This window comes from Rutilus rutilus, assembly GCF_951802725.1.
Source record: "Rutilus rutilus genome assembly, chromosome: 9".
NCBI classification, from domain to species: domain Eukaryota; kingdom Metazoa; phylum Chordata; class Actinopteri; order Cypriniformes; family Leuciscidae; genus Rutilus; species Rutilus rutilus.
The window spans coordinates 22,867,046-22,891,559 of record NC_140223.1 but is presented as its reverse complement, the minus strand read 5'-3'; the positions used below and the strand labels follow the sequence as shown (position 1 = coordinate 22,891,559).

The following is a 24,514-nucleotide window of genomic DNA, read 5'->3' as shown; positions in this document are numbered from 1 at the left end:
ATGCGATGCACATCTTCATCTGGTTCCCACATTATGTTCTGAATCCAAAAAAGCAAACTCATGGCCCTACCATGAAGGTGGTAAGGCAATGTTTTTGGATGGAAATAGTATTACACTTTGATATACCACAAATATATTACCAAAGTACATTTCCCAAAACAAAAAAAGCAAATATAAACGAAAACATTATTTCATTATATAATAATATATAATATTATTTATAAAATAATATTAATATATATATAATAAGTATCTTCTGCTCACCAAGGCTGCATTTATTTGATCCAAAATACAGCAAAAACAGCAATATTGTAAAATACTTTTCAGCAAGGATGCATTAAAATTGCTGTATTTTTGGATCAAATAAACGCAGCCAGAAGAGACTTCTTTTAAAAAAATCTTAACGATCTAAAATGCTTGAACGGTAGTGTATATATAACAGGTCTCAAGTACTTCATTGTAAGTCTATGGGATTCATTCACCAGTTTTATTATCAAAATTTTTAAAGTCAGATCCACTGGAGTTTGTCCTGCATTATTTGATGAATCAGTCATGTCTATAATATAAGGACCAATAACAAATTATACATTATGTCTACTGTAATTTTACAGTATATGTATACAGCAGTGTGGTGGTTTACAGTACATTTTTTACAATGATTATCAAACTTACTCTCAGACAGATTCCTTAGACAAATTTAGATTCCCTGGTGCCATGTGATGCTCCTCCTTTCACTATTAACATGCATCTGTACTGATAAGATTCCAACTTTATCTTGGTTTCTCTGACAACCATCTCTCCTGCTTCTCTCAGCAACATGACCGGTCAAAAATCTGTGTCACTGATTTTCAACACAAAGTCTTCTCCTTTTGCTCCCGTCTCATCTTACAGCCCGATTCTCTGACAAGCAATTGTGTCCCAACTCTCTTCTCCCACAGGGACCTTTACTGAGTACACAACTGAAAACAGTAATGCTCAAAGGCAAAACTCTCTCTGAAGGAAAGCAAACATTTAATAAATGCACCTCCAGGGAGTTTTGGATATTTTATTTGCTTGCTTAAAAAAAACATGCATGAAAAGGAAGGGTTATAGTTTTTCCACTAACACATGTGTGTTTTTGAGCTACTGAAAGTCCTTAGAGAGATCATGGAAAAGAAAAAAAACTAGAGGATGTTTATTAGCGTAACACTTACTGTGGCAAATCAAAGGGTACGTACAACATGAAAGGCCACATGTTCCCTTGACGCTGTCACTATTCCACTAACGTAAAATTTATACAGACCTGCAATGTTTTGATTAAAGTCTTCTTTTACTAAAGCACCCTCGTGGACTCTTGGCCTCGCTCACTGCATTAGACAACGAGGGTAATACCATTTGTTGGCAGTCTGGAGGCAGCTCTTTCAACACACATATATAACATCACAATTCCCCTGATGCTCAGCACATGTCCTTTAATTAACTTCATGGAAACGGCATCCTAGACAAAAAGTGCTTTGACGCATGAGACCGATCGTTACTTACATATACTTGACTCTATTGAAGCAGACGTAAGCAAACCCCAGTCAAAAGACCCTCAAATAAAAAGATTATGATTAATGTGATTCCTAAGTAAATTATTTTATCCTCAATAACAAGTAAATCCTAAAATACATTAAAATCTGTCATTAAAACACATTAAAATCAAGTCTTATGAAATCTAATGGCAGGCTCCATTTGTTTTTTCTCTTTTTTTAATGAATAAGGCTCATTAGTCTGGTTATTTCACATGTATACTATACAGTACAAATGTTGGTTCACTACACTGAGAAAGTTTTTTAAACGACTGACCTCTAAGTGACCTAGAGTTCCTTAATAAGCTTGTGTTCTCATATTGACACTACATCACCTATGTCTATGCACAAAACAAAGATAGACGCAGATAAAGAACACAAGGGAACAGAGTTTGCAATCAGCCAATGAATTTCTGACCTGACGGCACAGTGACCCTTGACTAATCTGAACTTTGATCTTCTCAAAAAGGTTTTCTTGGAAACTATGACTCATCATGTGACCTTATTAATTTCCAATCCCAGTTAACCTATTACACTTTCAAAACAATCTGTATATGTTTAGGTTGTTACTTAAACGTTATGAACCTAAGCTGTTTTCTGTGGGACGCACGATAAAGTTTCGAGGAGTTTGCAGTCAAAGAAACAACAATAAACATAATTCTATGTTTTTTTAATGCAAGACTTTTATTTTGAAAGACGTGTGAACGCTGTTGACTCTTCTGTCAGACGCAGTTTAAGTAAAGAGCGCCTGAGAAAAACGTTTAGATTCTGCAGTCAGATGAGATGTCAGGTTATATGTCAGTATTATTATTTTAGCGTTATTTTCATTACAAAATATAAAGTATCTCAACTCAGAAAAACTTTCCTGTCCTGTTAGCCATTATACTGTGCTCATAGCGCGTGCAAATGCGGAGGCATGTGATGTATATCACTTCATAAAGTGCAAAAATAAATTCCGAGCATGCAACGTCGTAGTTATGTTGTCAATTAGTAAGTCATGAAATTACCAAAGCACCAATAAATTATATAACTGGTACGTCGTGTGTCAGCTGGGAAGGATTTGCATGCAGGCATGTTTATTCTATTAATCAGGAGCAGTTTCCATATTTCCATTTTATAAACACTTCATGTTAGTATTGTGTATTTACCATGGTAACTGTTGTATCCATAACCCCATTGTGTGTCAACCAATTTTGTGAAATACATTTGTTTTTCGTTTTTTACGCAAATTTATTATAATTATATAGGCTAATTAAATAGGATTAAATAAATAGAATTAGGTCAAATTCCTAAAAATTTTTTAAAAAAATGGGTAGTGGCTAAATGACCATGGAAAATGTGGGTCCTATGGCCAAGTCAGTTGACTTCCACTGTTCCACTGGACACCACACAACAACAAACATGTCACGATCAGTGTAGTCTGATTCGCGAATGAACCACTGATGTGATTCTGATAAAAGAACTGGTTAAACAGACTCTTTATTTGTTTTGAGTCTTTAAGTAGTAACAGAATGAAATGACTAAGAATCAGAAAAAACAACATTAGCTTCTTTGAAATGATGCCGCTTGTTGGGGCAGTGTGAACTGGATTTAATCACTGTTGAAATCTGATCCAAAAAACTTCACCACAGCAAAACTGTTCGCAAAAACACTCAGGTAAAAGGTGTGTGCGATGAATTAAAATGAGACATCTTTCATTTTACCTGTGGGATTTGAGCTTTAATAAAGTCTTCAAGTCACAGCCAGATGGCTTAGAGACAGGGTAACTCACCTTGGTGGTGTCATCATGTGACCGCTGGTAGCGTTTCCACCGGCAGCCGTATATTCCGGTTAGACATGACAAACACAGCTGTCTCTCATAGACCTGTAAGGGTTGGTGCTTCACCATGCTCCGTCAATCCAGACTCCAACCCACCTCACTATCATCCCACTGACCGCCAATGACCCTGCAGAAAGACACACACAGAGCACTGCATAAAACAAACAGTAGATTAGCATTAGAACCATGTGACACTTCAAATGGCTGACACATCCATAAATCATAAGAGGGGAGGAGTGGAGAACTGAGAGTGTTTTTCCAATTCCAACACTGTCACTGATCAATGCCATTCCAGGTCCTCTAAATACTGTAGGTGCATAATTCTTAAAACTGACCATTACAGTTCAATTTGTGCTTGTTAAAGATGTTGAAATTTACAGTTCAAAAGTTTGAAGTCAGTAAGAAGTTCCCTTTCGAAAGGGAACTCTACACTACGTCAGAATGACGCTATGGGGAACGCCTCAGGCGTGACAGGTGTCTGAAATCAATATCAAATCACGGCAATCACATTGACCGGCGACAGCCCGTGAATCATTACGTGAATGATTAACATGCGACCTGCAAGTATAAAAGGGCGCCTTGCAAACATGACAAACATCTTTTCGTCTTCAGGGACTGTTTTGTCTGGTCTTAATGTCAAGCATTAACGGCAATTAGAAAATGAAGCGCACACTTAAGGCAAGTCCTAAGGTAAAGAATTTCATTATATGTGTTGGCCCAAGGTTTTTGTTGCCGGGTGACACACATGAAATGTGCATTTTCTGTCTGAGTGAAGAGCACGCACGGGACGCTCTCGAGGGAGCGTCCTGTGCAAATAAAAAAAAAAAAAAAAAAAAAAAAACCCTCTCAGATGCGTCATCGACTGACGAGAGCGTGTTGCAGGTGGATGACGGAGACGTTTCTCCTACTGGTACTGCAGTGAGTGCTCTTCAGGACGGGCAAGAAATGGCTGATGAGGATGAATTAAAAAAAAAAAAAAAACCAGAGCCTCGTCAGCCATCCTGCCCCGTGTATGCTGAGCTGGTGGTTGATATGGGGCGCGCCGCCGACAAACTTCAGTTGCCATGGCGGCGCGCTCAGGGAGAGATCGCTCGCGGAGCTTGACGATCGGTTTCTCCCTGAACATATGCCACCAGCTCAGGTGAGCCTTCCTTTCCTTCCTGATCTCCATACTGAGATCGAGAGGGCTTGGAAGAACCCATGCTCTGCTCGTATTCACTGACATCAGCGGGGTGATTTCGCTGATGTTGAGTGGATCGGGAAGCATGGGTATGTGTCGATACCGCCGATTGACGAGACGTTCACAAAATGTCTCGTGTCTGGGCGGGTGTCGACACTTAAAGCTCCAACCCTGCCATCCAAACCGCTTAAAGTATCAGCTCGTTTGAATGGCAGAGCATACACGGCAGCAGGTCAGGCCGGCGCTGCTCCCCATACCATGGCGGTGCTGCAAGCTTACCAGGCTGACCTGCTGTGGGATCTCGACCAGGGGGCGGGGCTGTCCCCTGAGGCGGTTGCTGAGCTGCGTCGAACCACAGTTTTGTCTCTCCAGGCCTGCTGCCGCGATCGGCCGATCGATGGCAGCGATGGTGGCCACGGAGAGGCATCTGTGACTTAACATGGCTGATATCGGGGAGAAAGAGAAATCCTTTTCTCCTCAATTCACCAGTTTCGCCTTCTAAATTTTTACCTCCGTGGATGAACGGTGGTTGGGAAGTTTAGAGAGGCGAAGGCACACTCAGCTGCTTTTGACATGTATACCGCTGAGATCCGGGTCCAAGCCCAGGCAGACGGGAGGCCCTGGTCCCTCTCGGTCCGAGGACCGTAGACAGGACCAGAGGTCCAGTGTCGCCTCTCGTGCGCCCCCTCCATGGAGGAGTAGGACACAGAGAAGGCGAGCCTCCCGCAAGAAGAGGGATCTAAGGGAGGTCATCCAGCGCAAGCGCACACAGCGTGAGTAAGGGTTGATCTCCCTGGAGGGCCTTTTTCTACCAGCCCTCTCTCTCTTCCTGACTCCCCAGGCGTTCTTGCTACATCAGGCCTGGGGCTGGGCCCATGATAGAACTATGTTCTGTTGGCCCGCCTTGGCTTGATTAGTGTGAGCGCCTCTTTTAGGCATGTAAAAGTGGTGGACCCCAGGTTTTTGTGAATCTCTGGTGGAGTCTTCACTCTGCATGCCGCAGGTGAGCTGATTGGTCTTTTAAGAATATCTGTGTGTACAAATAACACTGACATTTATTTCTCTACAGACCTCGTTCCCTGTATAGACTTAGGGAGTCATACTGGCAAGGAGGAAGAAGACTCACTACCGAGTAGTAGGTCTTAACAGGCCTCCTCGGAGGTGGGTCACAACATTGTGGAGCATACACTAGGTCAAAACTTTAGGAAAGTTTTTTATTAGTATGGTTCCAGCAGTGTTCATTAAAGTAGCAGAAAGACTCGCTATCAGCTAGTAGGCTCGACCGGGCCTCCCTGTTAGGCGAGTCCCCAGCAGCAGTACACATCCAGCTGATTAGACCGTTTCAGGAAGTAGGCCTCTTTAGGCCTCCCTGAAGATGGGCTCCCACATTTTTTTGTGGGGATCAGGTAGTAGGCTTTACTAGGCCTCCCTGAGGGCTGAATCCCTCATACTGTGGTACTAAGTGGCCCTGAGGTTGAACTATCAGGTAGTAGGCCTCATAAGGCCTCCCTGAAGGCAAAGCCCCATAGACAGTCAACTGGACTGCCAGTCTGGCCCACTGTCAGCTGTGGTTTTCAGGTAGTAGGCCTCTCCAGGCCTCCATGAAAGTAAGCTCCTTCATGTCATGGCTCTCTGGTAGTAGGCCTCACCAGGCTTCCCTGGAGTTGAGTTCCATCATACTTTGAGTTTCCACTTAATGTGGTTTTTCTTGAGCTCCCACGTTCTGTGGTTATCAGATAGTAGGCTTCACCAGGCCTCTCTGAAGGAGAGCTCCCACATACTGTGGTTGTCAGGTAGTAGGCCTCTCCAGGCCTCTCTGAAAGTGAGCTTCCACGTTCTGTGGTTATCAGATAGTAGGCTTCATCAGGCCTCTCTGAAGGTGAGCTCCCACATACTGTGGTTGTCAGGTAGTAGGCCTCTCCAGGCCTCTCTGAAAGTGAGCTTCCACGTTCTGTGGTTATCAGATAGTAGGCTTCACCAAGCCTCTCTGAAGGTGAGCTCCCACATACTGTGGTTGTCAGGTAGTAGGCCTCTCCAGGCCTCTCTGTAAGTGAACTCCCATGCACTGTGGTTATCAGGTAGTAGGCCTCACTAGGCCTCCCTTAAGTTGAGCTCCCACGTTTTGTGGTTGTCATGTAGCAGGCCTCTCTAGGCCTCTTTGTAAGTGAACTCCCATGCACTGTGGTTATCAGGTAGTAGGCCTCACTAGGCCTCCCTGAAGTTAAGCTCCCACATACTGTGGTTATCATGTAGTAGGCCTCTCCAGGCCTCCTTGGAAGGTTAGCTCCCACTTACTGTGTGTTTCCACTTAGCATGGTGTTTCAGGTAGTAGGCCTCTCCAGGCCTCTCTGAAAGTGAGCTCCCACGTTTTGTGGTTATCAGATAGTAGGCTTCACCAGGCCTCTCTGAAGGTGAGCTCCCACATACTGTGGTTGTCAGGTAGTAGGCCTCTCCAGGCCTCTCTGAAAGTGAGCTCCCACGTTTTGTGGTTATCAGATAGTAGGCTTCACCAGGCCTCTCTGAAGGAGAGCTCCCACATACTGTGGTTGTCAGGTAGTAGGCCTCTCCAGGCCTCTCTGAAAGTGAGCTCCCACGTTTTGTGGTTATCAGATAGTAGGCTTCACCAGGCCTCTCTGAAGGTGAGCTCCCACATACTGTGGTTGTCAGGTAGTAGGCCTCTCCAGGTCTCCCTGAGTAGTTTCACTGTGGTGCTGGGTTTTTGTAAGCTAGTGGCCGCTTACTTTCAGTTTAGCAGACCTTATCAGGCAGCTACCGAAGGTGAGCTTGCGCCCTGGCTCAACTCAAGTTTGTATTCTCTGCTACGGGTTCCCTCCTGGAACCTCTTTATCCTGCTACAGCCTGGTTGCCTACCAGGTAGATCTAATGCTCCCCTCACTGAGGGTCAGTATGAGTATGTGGTCTCCTGAGTCTGATCAGTCGGTCGTAGGCCTCTTATGAGGCCTCCCAGTTAGATCAGTCCTTAGGCCCTCACAGGCCTCCTTAGTGTTTTGAAACACAAACACTGGGTTGATCCGTGGATCGAGTAGAGAAACTCCCCTCGCTGGCAAGGGTTGTAAAGCACTATGCTGAGTCATACTCTCCAGGATATCCCGTCTCTGAGATCCGGTCCGAGTGGTTCACTGCCTGCTTCGCAGTCCCTCGGGTTGGATGCCTTCCTAAAGGCAAGTGTCCAGAGGCTCTGTCTTCGGACAGACAGGAAGTGGCCAGACTGTAGTGTCTTATATGGTGACACCAGGTCAGGCCTGCCTGGTGGCATTTCAGGTGGCACGTTCCCCTGAATAGTGACTGGCTGGGGTTCCCTCAGGTTCCCCTAGCCACATTCCCTAGAAGGGACCCCTTCTAAGAAGTTGAAGTTGTGGTCCTAGGCCCTTGAGCAGGCCCAGGTAGACCTTTCACTAAACTATGTTTATGGAGGTTTTCTGTGGTGTCATTTAGCTTGGGCTATGACCGTAGGGAGTGCTGTCACTGACAGCTCAGTGTGACCTGGGGGTGAGTGGTACTAGCGTTCATTTGAATTGCCGGTTCTGACAGTTGTCACTGCCTTTTGGCATGCACTCCCCTTAGCATGGTGGCGTTGGTATATCGTTCCCCATAGCGTCATTCTGACGTAGTGTAGAGTTCCCTTTCGAAAGGGAACGTCTCAGGTTACGACTGTAACCTATGTTCCCTGAGAACAGGGAACGAGACACTACGTCTTCCTGCCATGCCTCGGGGCCTGCCTGCAACAGTCCCTTCAGACGATAGGATGTTTGTCATGTTTGCAAGGCGCCCTTTTATACTTGCAGGTCGCATGTTAATCATTCACGTAATGATTCACGGGCTGTCGCCGGTCAATGTGATTGCCGTGATTTGATATTGATTTCAGACACCTGTCACGCCTGAGGCGTTCCCCATAGCGTCATTCTGACGTAGTGTCTCGTTCCCTGTTCTCAGGGAACATAGGTTACAGTCGTAACCTGAGACGTTTTTTTTATTACTACTTTTACTCAGCAAGAATGTCCTTTATACTGTTACAAAAGATTATATTTCAAATAAATGCTGCTTTTGAACCTTATATTCATCAAAGAATCCCAAAAAAAAAAAAAAACACGTGTCACGGTTTTCACAAAAATTTTAAAGGAACACTCCACCGTTTTTTTCATATTAAACTATGTTATTTCCTTAACTAAGACGAGTTGATACATACCTCTCTCATCTCAGTGCGTGCACTCAATCGCTCTGGCGCGCGGCGACACTTTGATAGCACTTAGCTTAGCCCAGTTCATCCATTAGGGACCAAACAGAGATGAAGTTAGAAGCGACCAAACACCTCCACGTTTCCCCTATTTAAATACAGTTACACGAGTAGTTACACGACCAAGTATGGTGACACAAAATAAAACGTGGCGCTTTTCTAAGCGGGTAAATAAGGATAACTCGGCGCAGTAATATCATCACTCCTGAAAAATCCTCTCCCTCTCACTTCTGTCATTAGAACCAACGTGACTTTTTACTGCGCCGAGTTGAAGTGCTCTCAAGTGCTATTCCGCCATACATTATAGTTATCCTTTTTACCCGCTTAGAAAAGCGCCACGTTTTATTTTGTGTCACCATACTTGGTCGTGTAACTACTCGTGTAACTATTTAAATAGGGAAAACGTGGAGGTGTTTGGTTGCTTCTAACTTCATCTCTGTTTGGTCCCTAATGAATGAACTGGGCTAAGCTAAGTGCTATCAAAGTGTCGCCGCGCACCAGAGCGATTGAGTGCACGCACTGAGAGAGGTATGTATCAACTCGTCTTAGTTAAGGGAATAACATAGTTTAATATGAAAAAACGGTGGAGTGTTCCTTTTTAAGCAGCCAACTTTTTAACATAGATGATACTAATATTAATATGAAATGTGCACTAAATAAACAATTAGAATGATTTCTGAAGAATCATGTGACACTGAAGACTGGAATAATGGCTGCTGGAAAGATGGCTGCAGCTTTGCATCGCTGGAATAAACAACATTTTATAATATTAAATAAGAAAGCTGTGGGAATAATATTTCACAATATTTCTCTTTTTACTGTATTTTTGATCAAATAAATGCAGCCTTGTTACGTAAGCATAAGAGACTGCTTTCAGACTACTTTCTGTCTGTGGATCAATCTTTTGTGGACCCTCAACTGCTCTCGTGTTCATGTGGGTCAGGCACCAGATCGGCGCTGTGCCTATTGTAATCATCACTGCATTACCCAAGAGAATAAATTCACATTCTTGCAGCTTCAGCCCAGAGATTTTCCACTGCTTATCAGTCTCTATGAGGTACTAAGCCTCTGGAACCCTTATCAGGGAAGGCAGTGAAGCACTGGCATCAGCCAAAACACTGTCATCTAATGACATCTTTTTCATTTACACAAATCCTGCGGAAAAGCTGACAGAGAAGTGCTTTCAATGTTGTTCATTTTTAGATTTCCGCTACAAATCTGCTTAAACGTTTTACGTTTAAGAATCTATGTTTACAGTACCCAAGCTTGGGGTCAGTACGATTTTTAATGTTTTTGAACGAAATTAATTATTTTATTCAGCAAAAATGCATAAAATAGACAGTACAGACTTTTAAACGGTTTCAAACAAATGCTGTCCTTTTGAATTTTTTTCTGAGAAGAATTCTGAGCGCAACTGTTTTCAACATTGATAATAATGTGTCCTATGGCCCAAATCATCATATTCGAATGATTTCTGAAGGATCATGTGACACTGAAGACTGGAGTATTGATGCTGAAAATTCAGCTTTGCATCACAGGAATAAACTACATTTTAAAATTGTTAAATTATTTCACAATAATATGTTTTGTTCTGTATTCTTGAGCAGAGCAGAGATTTCAAAATCTTACCAACCACCACCATATTTATAAGCATGACTATCATATCTCTGAGCACCTCCTCTTCTTATCTGCTAAATGATTCATTGCAGAGTTCACCCAAACAGTAATCAGGGACATCAGGCAGAGAATAGAGACCACCAGCAGCCTTTCATGTGCACTGTATTGGTGGGAGGTGTATCCGGTAATTAGAGGAGCCAACAGAGCAATGGGAGTTAGTTGCGTCACCAAGATCTCATGTGAATGTGCATGAACCCTCAATCCAAATGCACACGGAAACATGATAGCAAAGACATTTTAGGTTAACTGAAGATTACAGGTAACATCAGAGGTCACGTCCCCTCATTTTGACATCATGAACCTGCATAGTGCTACGATGAATGTTAAGAGGCCACACTGTTGAATTAGCGTCCGCTAATTTGCTTTGCCATGTCCTTGGAGTGAAATATTTTAAATTATATTAAAAAGCTCCGCTTGTACAAGGCAGACTGAAATATGCTTTTTCAAGGGTGTGTTATATAACAAAAATAATTTCTTTCATAACAAAAATGAGCTTCAAATGCTTCTCTCGTGTTCATTACTGTAAATTAGCTGTCAGTGTTAGTTCATTAAAAAGAAAGCAATTATTCTTGCATTCCCATGCAGAGAAGAGAAGCCATTTTGGAGAACTGTTGAATAATTAAGCATCTCCTGTATTTACTGCTGGGTGTGTGAAAAATTTAGAAGGGGAACGGTAATCTAACAGGTGGGATAATTATAGGGTTAATTCGATCTGGTAATGCCAGACATGGCTGGAAGGCTTTTTACATCAATATTTTACATGTTTAATATTTGTGTGCCAGGATACATCTAGAATGAACCATTTAATAAACTAAATTAGAATGAATCATCATGTATTTATTCATTAATATCATCCAATAAATAAATAAGTGTGAAGGTTAAAATAATTAGGATTAGTCACTGTTGTCAGGAACTGGAGATGAAATGCGGCCGTCACCTGTTCTGTGTCTCAACAGATCCCTCAGAGAGATAGAAAACATGCTATTACACAAGACCACGGCGAAGCAGCGCAAAAACTCTGCTGTCTCTTTAAATATATCAACTTTCTGCCTGGTCACCAGTTCACTTAATTATCAGGTGAAAGGAAGAAGGTAAGCACTTGGGAAGAACTAATGATTCCCTTTTAGACATTGTCAGTGGAATCGTGTATTTCCTCTATGATGTCTATCATATTTCCTGGAAGTTGTACAAGGTAAAAATTGCCAGCAGCACTAATGATGTCAGCATAAAATGTCTGAGTAAGTCACACACTCAGCTTTCTCGTATATGGAAAAATATTGTGTCAATAGTTATTAATATCCATATTGTGGAAAAAATTAAAACTTCATAAACACTGATGTTCAGATTTGCTCTCTGACTGATATTTTCAAGACTGTCATTCATAATAAAATCTCCTCTGCATCCGCCAGCTAAATAATTTTAGCATAATGACATGATGAAATCAACAGAACTCACACCAGCAAATGTTTACTTGTGCAATACATAAACATACACCCAAATAAGGCAAGAGTCAGTTTCTGTCAACTATGTGAAATTTTTACATCAGGCAATCGTTGTTGTTCAGCACTGAAAGCTCTAGTTGACTCTGGCACCATACTTTTAGGGTTCTGACATGGGTGAGAGAGTTTAGGAACAATATTCTCCTTTTTTGCTGCTTCATTTCCTATAGCCAGAAAACAGCCTCCATTAAGGGAAACGGTTCAGCAGTTTGAATCTCAGATTAGAGTTAGAAGGGAAAGGTTGAGTTAGAAGGAACCTCCCATGGCAAAAAGAGTCAGTATCATTGACAGTCTCAAGAGCCTTAAGGTGCAGTCACATTAGTGAAATTTTGGCAAAAGTTTGTGGGCAAAAAAGGTCCATTGTTTATTGTCAATAGCTTAGTGATGCATGAAGCACAGAAAAGTCACTTTCAAGCAGATTTTTGTAGGTCTGTGTGGCAAATCCATGACCATGAACCCGTTGGAAAGTCTGCGTGGAACTTTTTCGCCCTGATTCAAATTTCCCATGAGGATTCATATTAAAATGCCTGGATTTTGCCTGGGAAAGTCGCCGAACAACCGTAAATTTGACTGCACCTTTAGCCAGAAATGTCCACTGTGAGTCGGTCCACTATTAATATCTTAAACATGTTTACTATATACTTAGGTTAAAGTACTGGTCACACTGAGTGAAAGATAAGCAGGTTTAAACGGTTTACAGCCTAGTGACAAACTAATCAAGCCAGAAGCCACTGAGTCATTTTTAAGATGACACTGTACCACGGTCAATTTGGTGAGACATTTAAAGTAACCGCAGACAATCAAGGGTTCCTCAAACTGATGCGCTACAAATGACTACCATCAGTCCTCGACAAGTGAAGAGACAATTGAAGAAAATGATAACAATCACCCCTTTGCCTTAGGGAAAGGTTGCAGATTTTTCATTTTTATTCAGGCGTAAGATGTCAAATCTGATCGATTTAAAGGACAAAGGTGTTGCATTTTCCACAGGAGGAGACAAATTGCTTTCTTAAGCTTCTCTTCGTGTGTATCAGGTAAATTATTCTTTAAGGAGCAATTTGTTCCAGTTCAGATGTTCAGAGTAACCGGTGCTTAAAGGAAATAAAAACTATTCCCAGACACCCTGTGTGTGTTACTGTTACCACAGAAAATAATACTGATTAACATGAGGATTCAGTTTGAAAACAGTAACAAAAAAAACGTTACACTAGACTGGCATCTAACTAGTCTAAATCATGTTGTTTTTACTAAATGGAGGGGTGGTGATTAAGATGATACAGGCTCTGCCATGGCCTGACTCATATTAGCAGGTTGTTTATGTCTGACTCCCTCCGAAATGGAAGCGTTCCAATGCTGTGTCAGCAGCCCGCCCCCTACTCGCCCTCTCTATAACAACTAAAAGATATTCCAGTAACCATCTGTTTGCTCAAAACTGCCAAATACCTTGCGCAAAGCCCGAGTTAAAATATTCCCTTACAACGAGGGAGTGAATGTGACCTCACAGATCAGATGGCCCTTTTTAAAACACTTCAGGCTGGAATTTACAAAGACCACAAACAGTTCGGACTTGACCTCTTCCACAGCACACCTAAATAAACACAGACAGGGTCTGAGCGGCGGAGGACCAGCAGAGCTGGTGCGGCTGGAGGTGAAATAATATTTGGGGTGGTGGAGGTTGTTTCTTAGAATATTGTTTGAGAAACTGAGCCTATCGAACAAACTGAAAATGATGCATACACCTGGTTACATGGTTGTGCAATGTACCCTACGTTTGCCTATCAAAAAGTTGGATTTGGATTTAACTTTTATAACAACCTTATTTCACAAGAACTAGTAGATAAAACTTCCCTCAAGAGATTGAAATTCATCCAGTATAGTAATCTCCAAACATAATAAGACCAAGAGTTTTGCAAATTCACTTTTATATGGTGTCTTTGCAGCGTGTGGACACAACCACCATACAATGAAAGAAATCCATTCACTCACTCACTCCTTTTTTTTTTTTGCCTCAAAAAGCAGCGGCGGTTTCTTCATTAGGGCGATTGGGCGACGCACCACCAAAGTGTGAAAGGGACTTTTTCAATCACAATCTCATTCAACCACAGAGTTACGCTAGCAGTCACTCACTGTTGTTCTGCCTCTGGATATAGTCCAATCAGCGCCAAGTCACGTTCTGTGGAGTACCGCCTCTTTTTGGGCGATTTCACTATGGCCGAAAATCGCCCAGAGTGTTCCCATAGACTTACATTCAAAGATTTTTTTTTTCGAACTGCAGGCACTGCAATGCATTCTCTATGGGTTCCGGGAAGGCTCGCACTAACGTGCTTTCGTCATCACACGTAAACTTCACTTGTGCAGCGATTGGTTGAAACAAATATACCTCTAATAATATTTAGCCATAAGCTGAAGTGACATCCAATAATTTCCTCAGTGCATAACTTACATTTCACGGACATATTCTCCATCTGTAAATGTTAGAAAGGCAATATTTCCAGCTTGTTGTCATGAGCTAAACTTCCGTGAACGAGCGCCGCCGCGTGCATGCGCGCCGAACAGACGGAGCGCAATAGAACAGAAGGGCAATTATTCTGACTAAAATATACATTAGCACTAAATTATAAATATATTTAGCTAAAATATTTGTTGTTGAATATTTGTTGTTGTTGGTGAACATAAATGTGCTAGAGAATTTCAAACCTACATGTGTATTTTTATGATATTAGCTTTGTTTTTATTTTTAATTTTTTATTTTAAGTTTAGTAAATTTAACTACTACTTTAAAAAGCATTATTTTGTTTTTAGATTGTAATGTGATTTGACCCCTTTTTTGGATAGACTGCAGATAGACAGCAAGGTTTCACTATGTTTGTTTTTATAACCTTCAATATGAACATTGTTTGTAGGACAATATTGATCAGGATATTAAATATAAAAAAAAAAAATTAAATACAGTTTTTTTTTTTTATTCAAATAGAAAAATAATAATTAAATACTCAGATTATACCATACATCGCCATTTAGCCCAAAAATTCAGATTTATTTGGCAATTGGCTATTTCCCAACCCTACCGGCTGAAGTTTTAGCTAAACTTTAGGCTAATGATAGCTACATTATCACTGTTAAATTGTTATTTAACAATTAGCCTACATTCAGTCCTGGATTAATAATTCAGTTTGTTGCGCCATTTTTTTAGCACCAGCCGCCACTGTCAAAAAGTCTAAACACTCTCATCAAGCCGTTTGGATTTTCTGAGCAATATGATGTCATATTGCTCATGCTCCGCCCCCGACCACTGACGGACTGTCCCGTATTAGCATATTTCCAATTTTAACCAAAATGTGTTCAAAATATGTTACAAACTTTACATGAAGACCCTAAAGAATCACACCAACTTGTGGAAAATGGGCATCCGATGACCCCTTTAAAAAAACAGCGAGATAAATCAAGAATATCCAGGACATTAAACCTGTGTATGTGTAACACATTAAAAATTCAACAACCAGCATATCTGATGCCCAACGTGGGGCATATCTTTTGTGAATTAAGGAAATGGTGACCAAAATAAGTGTTGCTTTCATGTCATCTGCCTTTTGGTAGAAAAACAATGGAAAAGTAGCACAGTCGGATGGAAAACGTGTTCTGTGTGAATGGCCCCTAATGTCGATGAATGCTTTAATCAAGACCTCTATATTATTTCGTTTTTCACCAATGTCTGCATGAACAGTGTATAACAGTGTCATTATTACAGTGTCAAATGAGTTCTGAGACATGCTGGTCCTCAACTCCATGCGAATGGCTTTTGAAATGGCCTAAATTCATAAGTCATAAAACCATATTCGACAACATATAAAAACGAAATAATCTTTAGAGTAATTTTATGAATACATTTTATGAATTTATGGGTACTTCTCACAGCAATGTGCACTGGCCGCAAGAGCTTTTTTGAAAATATTCTTGGATGCTATATTATTTATGGAAAAACCGCTCAAGTCCAATTAGGCTTATTCTTGGTGACAGAAATTGACGAAAAGGTCAGTGTTTGATTGATTCCATACATCAATCTTTTTGTTGAAGAATTCTGTTGTGAAGAAAGACGTGCCAACTTCGCAGTCCACAGCTCGCTCAGAATTCTAATGAGCATGGCAAAATTCTGATGTGGAAATCTGTTCATTCAGAGGGTCCAAAATGCCAACATAGCACAACGCATTAATGCAGTTTTTTTTTATCTTTTAGGGCAGCTCATGACACAAATATTGCAATGGAAAATGTTTATGTGACAGCAAAATATGTTGCTTGTGAAACATTGGACCACTATTTAAGTGACACAAATAATACATAAATCCTCAAGTCATTACCTCAAGTCAAGATATGAAATGAACCCGAAGAGAATGCATGAGGATTGCAATCTACACTGCCAGAAAACATTAATGTGACATTAATGTTTAATGATAGGTAATTTCGGTGGAAAGCCAGCTGTATGTGGAAAGAGGGAAAGATTATAACAACTTACAAACATATAACTTTAAGCCAATCAAGTGCAAATAAGATAAACAAGATAAACCATCTGACTGTACCTGATCCCTTACATGACATATCCATTTATTCCTTATATAAGAGTTTAATAATGTATTTTAAAGGTGGAAAAAGCTAATTAAATCAGCAGTTTTTTTAAATCAATCTCTGCCATCTAAATTAATCAAAGGCTAGTTTAGGGACACATGGCAATAAAAAACAAGTAAGCAAGTCCCTCATTTCCTACTATTAAATGACTAATAGACTGTCATACCAAGACAGCTAGCCTATAATAATCATGATAAAACGCTCAAGAATTGGTGAGGGTATATGAACTAGGTCACATGTCCGATGCGTTTCCTTATTAATTTCTCATTCACTGAGAACTCTGTCCTCTTGGATGGAGAGTTCCAGCAAACAGTTTTCGTCATGTCTCCCAGGACAAGGAGAGGACATCTTCAGTAGACAAAAAAAAAAAAAACACCCAGTCAGCAGAACGTTGAGCAATGAGCATCTAGGAAGACCTTGTTCTGATTGACCGAAGACACTGTAATAGATTTGAGTTAAATATAGTTCCCTTCCTCTACTGTATAAGCTGCTGTTGTCTTGAACACGGATGCTAGATGCTGTCATTTTTCCACTTGACGTCTATTTTAGAAGAAACATTCACTCTCAGGACACAGTGACTTTTCATTTTAAAAAACAAAGAAAATTATTTACTGGCCCTAATTAAAATGTCATAATAAACGCACAAAAAACCACACAAAAAACCAGCCAATTACTAGCCATTATGAATCCAACTAATTTATCTGACCCTAACTAACCCTAACCCTGGTAAAATGGTATATTTGAAGGCATTATTTAGAAGTTTTGACAAGTGACACAAAGCACTTTTCACAGACTAACTACCGACAGTGCTAAATGCCCATCAGTGTAATTATAAGGGTAGCAATATAGTGTTACAGATGCCTCCTTCCTCCCTGACTGGAGACAGTCTATGATTTAAAATGCCACAGATGAGAGCTGGGCTGAGTCTGTGTACTCAGGATATTTTAGTTACTCACTGGCACTAATTAAAAGCAGCAGGTGGTGCCATTTGGGGGGGGGAGTGAGACAGTAGAGGAACAAAAGGCAAAATCCTAACTGACCTGCTAAGTATAAGCAACAATAGCCAATAACACATTTGCTCAAAAATGAGAGGAGACTCAACTTGCAATTGATTTAAATCTAATTATGTTACCATGTTGCTAAGATAATGGAATGATACTCTAACAAGCATACAATGTATACACACAAATATTAGGTAAAATAATACATTTCCACTGCCAAAACTCAAAAGATGGGGTCAGTACAGTTTATCCAGTAAAGGTCTCGATATACTCACGGCGAAGTTCTTTTTCGTTCTTCGCTTAGGGGTAAAAAGAAGTTTGAAATACGTGAGCAGCGATATACTGTAAGCGAACATCCCGACGCCACCCACACTGCTGAGATGAATATGTAAATCTGTGCTGCACTCTTTCCTCCCAATAACAAAATAAACACAACAAAAATTAGAATACAGCAAGCATTTTTTTTTAAGAAAGCATAAGAAAAGTATGTTTTAATATGTTTGAAAATATGTTTGCACGCGCTCTGCAATTCAGCACTTCAGAAATTCACGTCACGTTTATTTATAGCGCCCTTTATACAATAGATTGCTTAAAAGCACGCAGCTTTACAGTATTAAACATGAAAAACAGTGTCAGTGTCTCGTTTCATCAGAAGTACAACTTCATTTTCTACTATAAAGCGCCTCTCCAGTGTGTTTCGTGTTTTTACCTTTGGACGTCTGACATCGACGGACTCAACAGAAGAAATAAACCCGATAAGAGTTCTATGTGAAAGAAGGTGGAGCCTCAGCGCACACCTACCTATTACTTAATCGCCATGGACCAATGGGAGTTTGAAGGTGTTTACCAGCCAGAGTGGACTTTTCCAGTAAGTTTGCTTCGGCAAAGCCATTTCGAATTCCTGAAGCGAACACAAACCTAACTTAATTTTGGATTGATTTTGTTCAAAATTACGTCATATCAGTTCGTTCTTTGATTTCGCTTGAAGTATATCGGGGTCTTAAGAATGCATTAAATTGCTCAAAAGTAACATAATGTTACAGAAGATTTCAATATAAATGATATGCTGCTCTTAACATTGATAATAAGAAATGTTTCTTAAGCAGCAAAACAGAATAACTTCTGAAGGATCATGTGACTGAGGACTAGAGAAATGGCTGCTGAAAATTCAACTTTACTATCACAGGAATAAATTGCACTTTAAAAACTATTTTATAGATTTTTCAGTACTGAATGAAATATAAACAGGATTAATTTATAATTAGAATTTCTCGCCTCAGGTTTTGGAACTGCAACAGAGTGCATACAACAGTTGACAAAATAAATCTCTCTCTCTCTTTCTCTGACATCTTTAAAACCCAAGCTTGTCTATGCACATCAGAGACAATATAGTTTTAATTACGAGCAGAAAGCTTAAAGATGACAGGGCATCAATTCTAACCCATACATCATTGTGCTAATGTGGAACAGCGCCATTTTTGAACGATCAAATGTGGTTAATTTAATGCCCCATCATTTATTCAGGAGAGTGGTAATGGAGCTAAAGACATAACACTGTTTAGTGGTGCTCTTTAAGTAATCATTCCTCCTCAGCCAACTAATTGACTGCCTGCAATCAACCATATTTGGTTAGAATTTACTCTTGTGTCAAGCTTTCTCCAGTTGCGTTTTGAGAGCCTTTTAAGGATTTGTTCAGACTGCCAGCAAAAATCTGGCATGTTTTTTGGCATATTGGCAAACTCTAACTCTAAACAGGGTACGTTAGTGTGGAATATCAAAACATGGAATTCAAACAGGATATTTATCGTTTTATCCCTAAAGCAATTCTCAATGCAAATTAAATCAAATACAAAAACAGTGGCCCAACCGTCTATAAAAAGCGGTCTTTGCCAATAAAATGTTTTCGAATAAAATATCTTGAAACAAAATGAAGGACTTAACACTTCCTACACACGAAGGACAGATCAAAACGAACAACAAACCAGCATAAACATACTGTGTTCAGATGGCTTCACTCACTCTAAACAGAGGGATGCTGAGCTTGGCACGTTCTCCATTCAGCTGAACCCGCTGCCCTCCAAAATGCTAATGCAGAAAGCACAAGAATGGCCTAATGGAGCAGTTTGCAACAACCCCTGGAGATTAAGTCCAGTGTGAGAAAAAAAGTAATACTGGATCAGACCTTAATCATACAGTAGGTGCTGAAATGTTTCCCTGGAAAACCGGCACCTGACAAAGGCATTCGAGGCATGCGGAAACAGTAGGAACATTGTTCTGGCACAAACGAAGGCCATCAAATCCTTAACCCTTCCGGTGCCATATGAAATCTCAGAGGCAGGAAACACAGGTGCCATCTGTCTGAAATGGCAACATGGGATACGTGGCTAATTCATAGTATCAATCATGTGACTGCCGCGGAGATCTGGAGGGCAAAACATCCCTTGAATTACAGCACAAGCCTGTCCATTTTTCCATTTGTTTCAAGCAGCAAATTTTTAGATCACCACTCAAAAGAAGAAAAACAAAGATATGTGAACAAACTACAAGTTTTGGGCACCTGTGTTGCAATCAATATACAGCACCCGCAGCAGTATTTTGCTACACATTATAAAACAATTTAAGTTACGATGAAACAAATTGTGAAGCAAATCCAAGTGTATTACTGAATTCTTCATTTTAAGCATAGTTTGTTCATTGGATGTTGAGATTTTAAGTGGTTTCTTTAATGTTTTTCTGTGGGAAAATGCTTAATGTGAAACGTTGCACACTGCGTTTAGATTCTGGAGTCATCTACTTGCCGGTACATAGTATGTTATATTAATAAGGTGTATATTGAATTTGGTCCCCCAATATCACTGTCTAAATGAAATAAGCCATATTAAGCATTTTCTGGTTTTCAAAGGGAAAATGCTTACATGAAATGTAATGTGTTGCATTCATATTCAGGGCATTGCTGCTTGCCGCAATACACAGTAGTATGCATCATTAATAAGGTGTATACTGAATTTGCCCTTTAATAGCACCATCTTAGTACATTAGTTGATAAAAGCTTAGTACATTAGCTGGTAAAAATAACTAGAGGGCAGCGGAGGAAAGAAGCCTTGTTTTGCCCTCCAGGTTTGACATCACGTGAAAACTATGTGCAGCAGTAAGCTTCAATTTGTTCGCTGATGATATGATACAGGCTATACTTAATCATCAAACACTACACCTCTGCTTTGCCTTAACCTGTGCTCCAAAATTAACTAAATTTGGCAAGCTAAGGTCATCACAACATATCACTTCAATAAAAAAAAAGTTAGTGTGAGGGGGGCAAGAGCTGATCCTCTACCTGACTCCATCTTATCTCAATGCAACTTTTCAGTGCACCAAAGACAAAACGTAAGTGAGGGCTCACAATCGATTTAAACTAACCATAGATTTCTGCTGTGAGTACCAAGTTAAAAATCATTCACCATCAAGCACAATGAATATTAAAGGGGTGGTATAATGCCCTTTTCACAAGATGTAAAATCAGTATTTGATGTCCCCAGAGTGTGTATGTGAAGTTTCAGCTCAAAATACCCAACAGATATTTTTTATATAGCATGTTAAAGTTGTCACTTTTTGAGGGTGAGCAAAAACGCACCGTTTTGTGTCTGTTCCTTTAAATGCAAATGAGCTGCTGCTCGTGGCACAGGGGGCGGAGCTTTAAGAGCACTCACATGGACATGCACTGAAAATTTCAAAAACTTTTAGCCTTTTATGTTCAAACTGGATTCAGACAATGATGGAGAGAAATGACAACATGTAGAGGCAACAGGACATTTCTGAATGTTTAGTTGATTCATTTATGTAGCTTATGTGTAGTTCTCTTCTAGTCATTGATTAGCATATTCTGTCATGATAATCTATAAATGCGTTCCCGGGGGTGGAGTTTATGTAAATGTTAGCGTTAGTGATGTCACTAACCCGGGTGGAAGCTTGTGTAGTCCCGACCAGCCGTTTGTTGTAGTCCTTAAAAAGCGATTTCTGTAAAAGTAAATATCTCCCTTTGCTTTGAACTTTGAGCATTGTAACTTTGCAGATGTTGTCTATGCTCAAACAGCAACATTACACACTAACTAATGTTACAAAAGTGAAATCATAATCAACCACCCCTTTAAAGGTGCAATGGGTGATCTGGGAAATGCTAACTTTAGCCTGCTAGCATTGAAAGCATATGATCCCGCCCTCCCTGCAAATCGCCGTCCAAAGCCACGCCTCTTCCAAAACACACGAAAGAAGTGGGAAGTTCGGATCATTTCACTGACTCGGATCTTTGAATCTCATTCATCAAAATGAACAAATCCTTTTTTTTGTCATTTTGTTCATTTCAGCAGAATGTATTTAAAATGTTACATGTTAGCCAAATTCCCCAAACTCATAAAATGTTGATCGCATTTAGAATAAGAAAAAAGATGCAATGCAATGAAAAGGCCTAATTATGAGAAACAGAAATTATTTATTAATTTATCTTGGTCTTCAGGCTGTTAGTTTACCTCACCTCCCGATCTGAGTTGTTCATTCATCCCCCGACATCCTCATAAACTGAGCTATGCAGTCTGTAGTACCGGATACAGAATTTATTATAGTTCACGTTTCGAGTCTTTTGACTTCGGGTTCGGGTCATTCGTTCATCACGTGACAGCCACATAAGCTGAGCTATGCAGTCAGTACCGGATACAGAAGGTCAACACAAACTGAACGAATCACTTTCTGAGACAACTCGGTAGTCCCGAGTCATATTAAAGATTAGTTCAAAATGACCGACCCATCACTACAGAAGCGAGACGAACAGGGACAGCGTTATAGGATTATATCATGTGTCATTCACCGGTGAGAAAACTTTACAGTACAGTGAGTAACAGTACTACAATAACGAACGTAAACAACTGTTTGCCTGCCATTCTCGCTCTGTCTACACAGCGTACGTGAACACGGTGATTATGTATGATGTCTGCGTGAACAGGCTGTGCAGTGAATGCAAACACACACTGACTTACAGGGAACACATCCCTTCATTTCATTCGGACCGAACATTTTATGGTCCTACGCCTTTCACAGACATTTACAAAAATACACTTAGACCGCTTAACATAGTGTTTGCTATCAGAATATGAGGAGATTTTCAACCATCATAACAAAAAAAATAATGTGGAGAATATCGTATTGCACCTTTAAAGACTCCCAAAATACACCTCTTCAGATGCGGTTTCTTAAGAGGGTAGAGATGTCCTTTGGTCCACTAATGATGCAACGCTGTTCTTTGAGTGTCTCGTCCATTATTCCTTGACATGTGGGATTGGGGGGTGTGAACTAATCAAAGACAGCACATGGCTCAGCTCCCACAGGACTGACAATAATAATAGGTCATCTCACAGCATCACCCGGCTCACTTACGATAAGGAGGGATAATTCAATGTTAAACCTGTCATGCTAGATAAATGAAGACAGTTTCCTTAGAGATGGGCGGCAGTGGTGTTTTTACTCAGCTAACTGATGTTTGAAGAGATCTTTACTCTTCCCAAACTAACGCTAATATAAAAGTCAAGTGTATGTCGCAAGATACAACAGCAATGGGTTTAATTTCAGCTTTTGGTCTGGTTTTGTTTCTAATGGCATTTTAGATGTGTCAATCAAATGGAATCTAAAATCTAAAAGTCTTCGTGCTACTAGTATTCCAAAATACATAACTTTCTTTAAAACGTACAAATGTGACTCAGTCAGAATTAACTCAGAATTAGCTGCATTTATATTGGTCAATTAAGATTACAAGATTACAGGGAGCAAGATGAACAACCAATGACATAGAGATATAGGTTATGATTGTACAGATTAGATCATCTAAAGTACCTAAAGTGATTCACCTGATTAAAACATGTTCCTGGCAACATTCCTATTAATGACTGAGTGTGTTGACTTTACATGCGTAAGAATATTTCAATGTTTATCAGAATTTTGTCATATTTTCTGACAATCTATAGTGTAAAATAATGAAAGTGAATGGCCAAAACAGAGTAAGCTGTCACCACTCTTTTGGATATTCAAAACAAGCTCAAATTTGAGGAGATTGAATTTTGCTCCAGGAATAACAAATGAATGTTGAGGGGGAAACCAGACAGATCGTGTCACCTGACGTCAACAGAAACAACGTATCCGCGCAAAGCAAGGGGAATTCCAAACAATACAGTTTGTTTACAGAACAATCCGTTGATGTTTTTTGCGACATAAAATGTATTTTGGTGTTCCTTGTGCTAAACTTAAATGTAAACATCGATCGTAATAGCAGTCAAAACAAAACACTCAAGTTGTGGCAACATATTTGCAATATGTAAATCTAAATTAACAGGACAAGGTTTATAGTTGCGTCCCAAATGACACGCTATACACAGCACTTATGCACTATGTATATCCATTGTACTGATTCTCTATATAGATCAGTGGTGTGAACTCGCACACGTACTATTTATATTAAAAACCGTCATAGAATAGTGCGTAAGTATGCAAATTGGAACGCACCTCATGTTTTATCTGATGATGTTCCTAACAAAGTAATTTGGATGTAATGGATGGAGCTAGAAGGTCCAACCACACCATAACCCTACCCATAACAGTTTCCCTCCACCCATTAGGCTAGATCCATTAGATAGGTGAAACTGGACTAAGGCTGTGTCCAAAATCACATAGTCTCTTGAGAAGATACTTATTTTGAACAAGTAATTACTTCACAACCGCTAAAATGTTCTATAGTATGAATGTGTAATATGGATGTAATTCGGGCATGCTACATTCGACATGCTGTTATTATCATGTGACCTGATAGTAAAGTGTGCGCACTTCAGAACCTCGCCAAAGTAGTAGGTCAGCCGGTATACTTTTTTTGCCTACTCCT

The 24,514-nt window shown here is 40.2% G+C and overlaps 1 protein-coding gene across 4 annotated transcripts in view; it reads right to left on the bottom strand.

Annotated features, from left to right (window-relative positions):
- Nucleotides 1–24,514, bottom strand: part of gdpd5b (glycerophosphodiester phosphodiesterase domain containing 5b) — a 59,544-nt gene that overhangs the window by 33,750 nt on the left and 1,280 nt on the right. For all 4 annotated transcript variants that reach the window (XR_014628795.1, XR_014628796.1, XM_084419529.1 and 1 more), the window contains exon 2: nt 3,322–3,496. Coding sequence is in view for 2 of the 4 variants with exons in the window: in XM_084419529.1 (XP_084275655.1) it covers nt 3,322–3,438 (117 nt within the window). In the remaining 2 variants the exon portion in view is untranslated. The remainder of the gene's footprint in view (nt 1–3,321; nt 3,497–24,514) is intronic.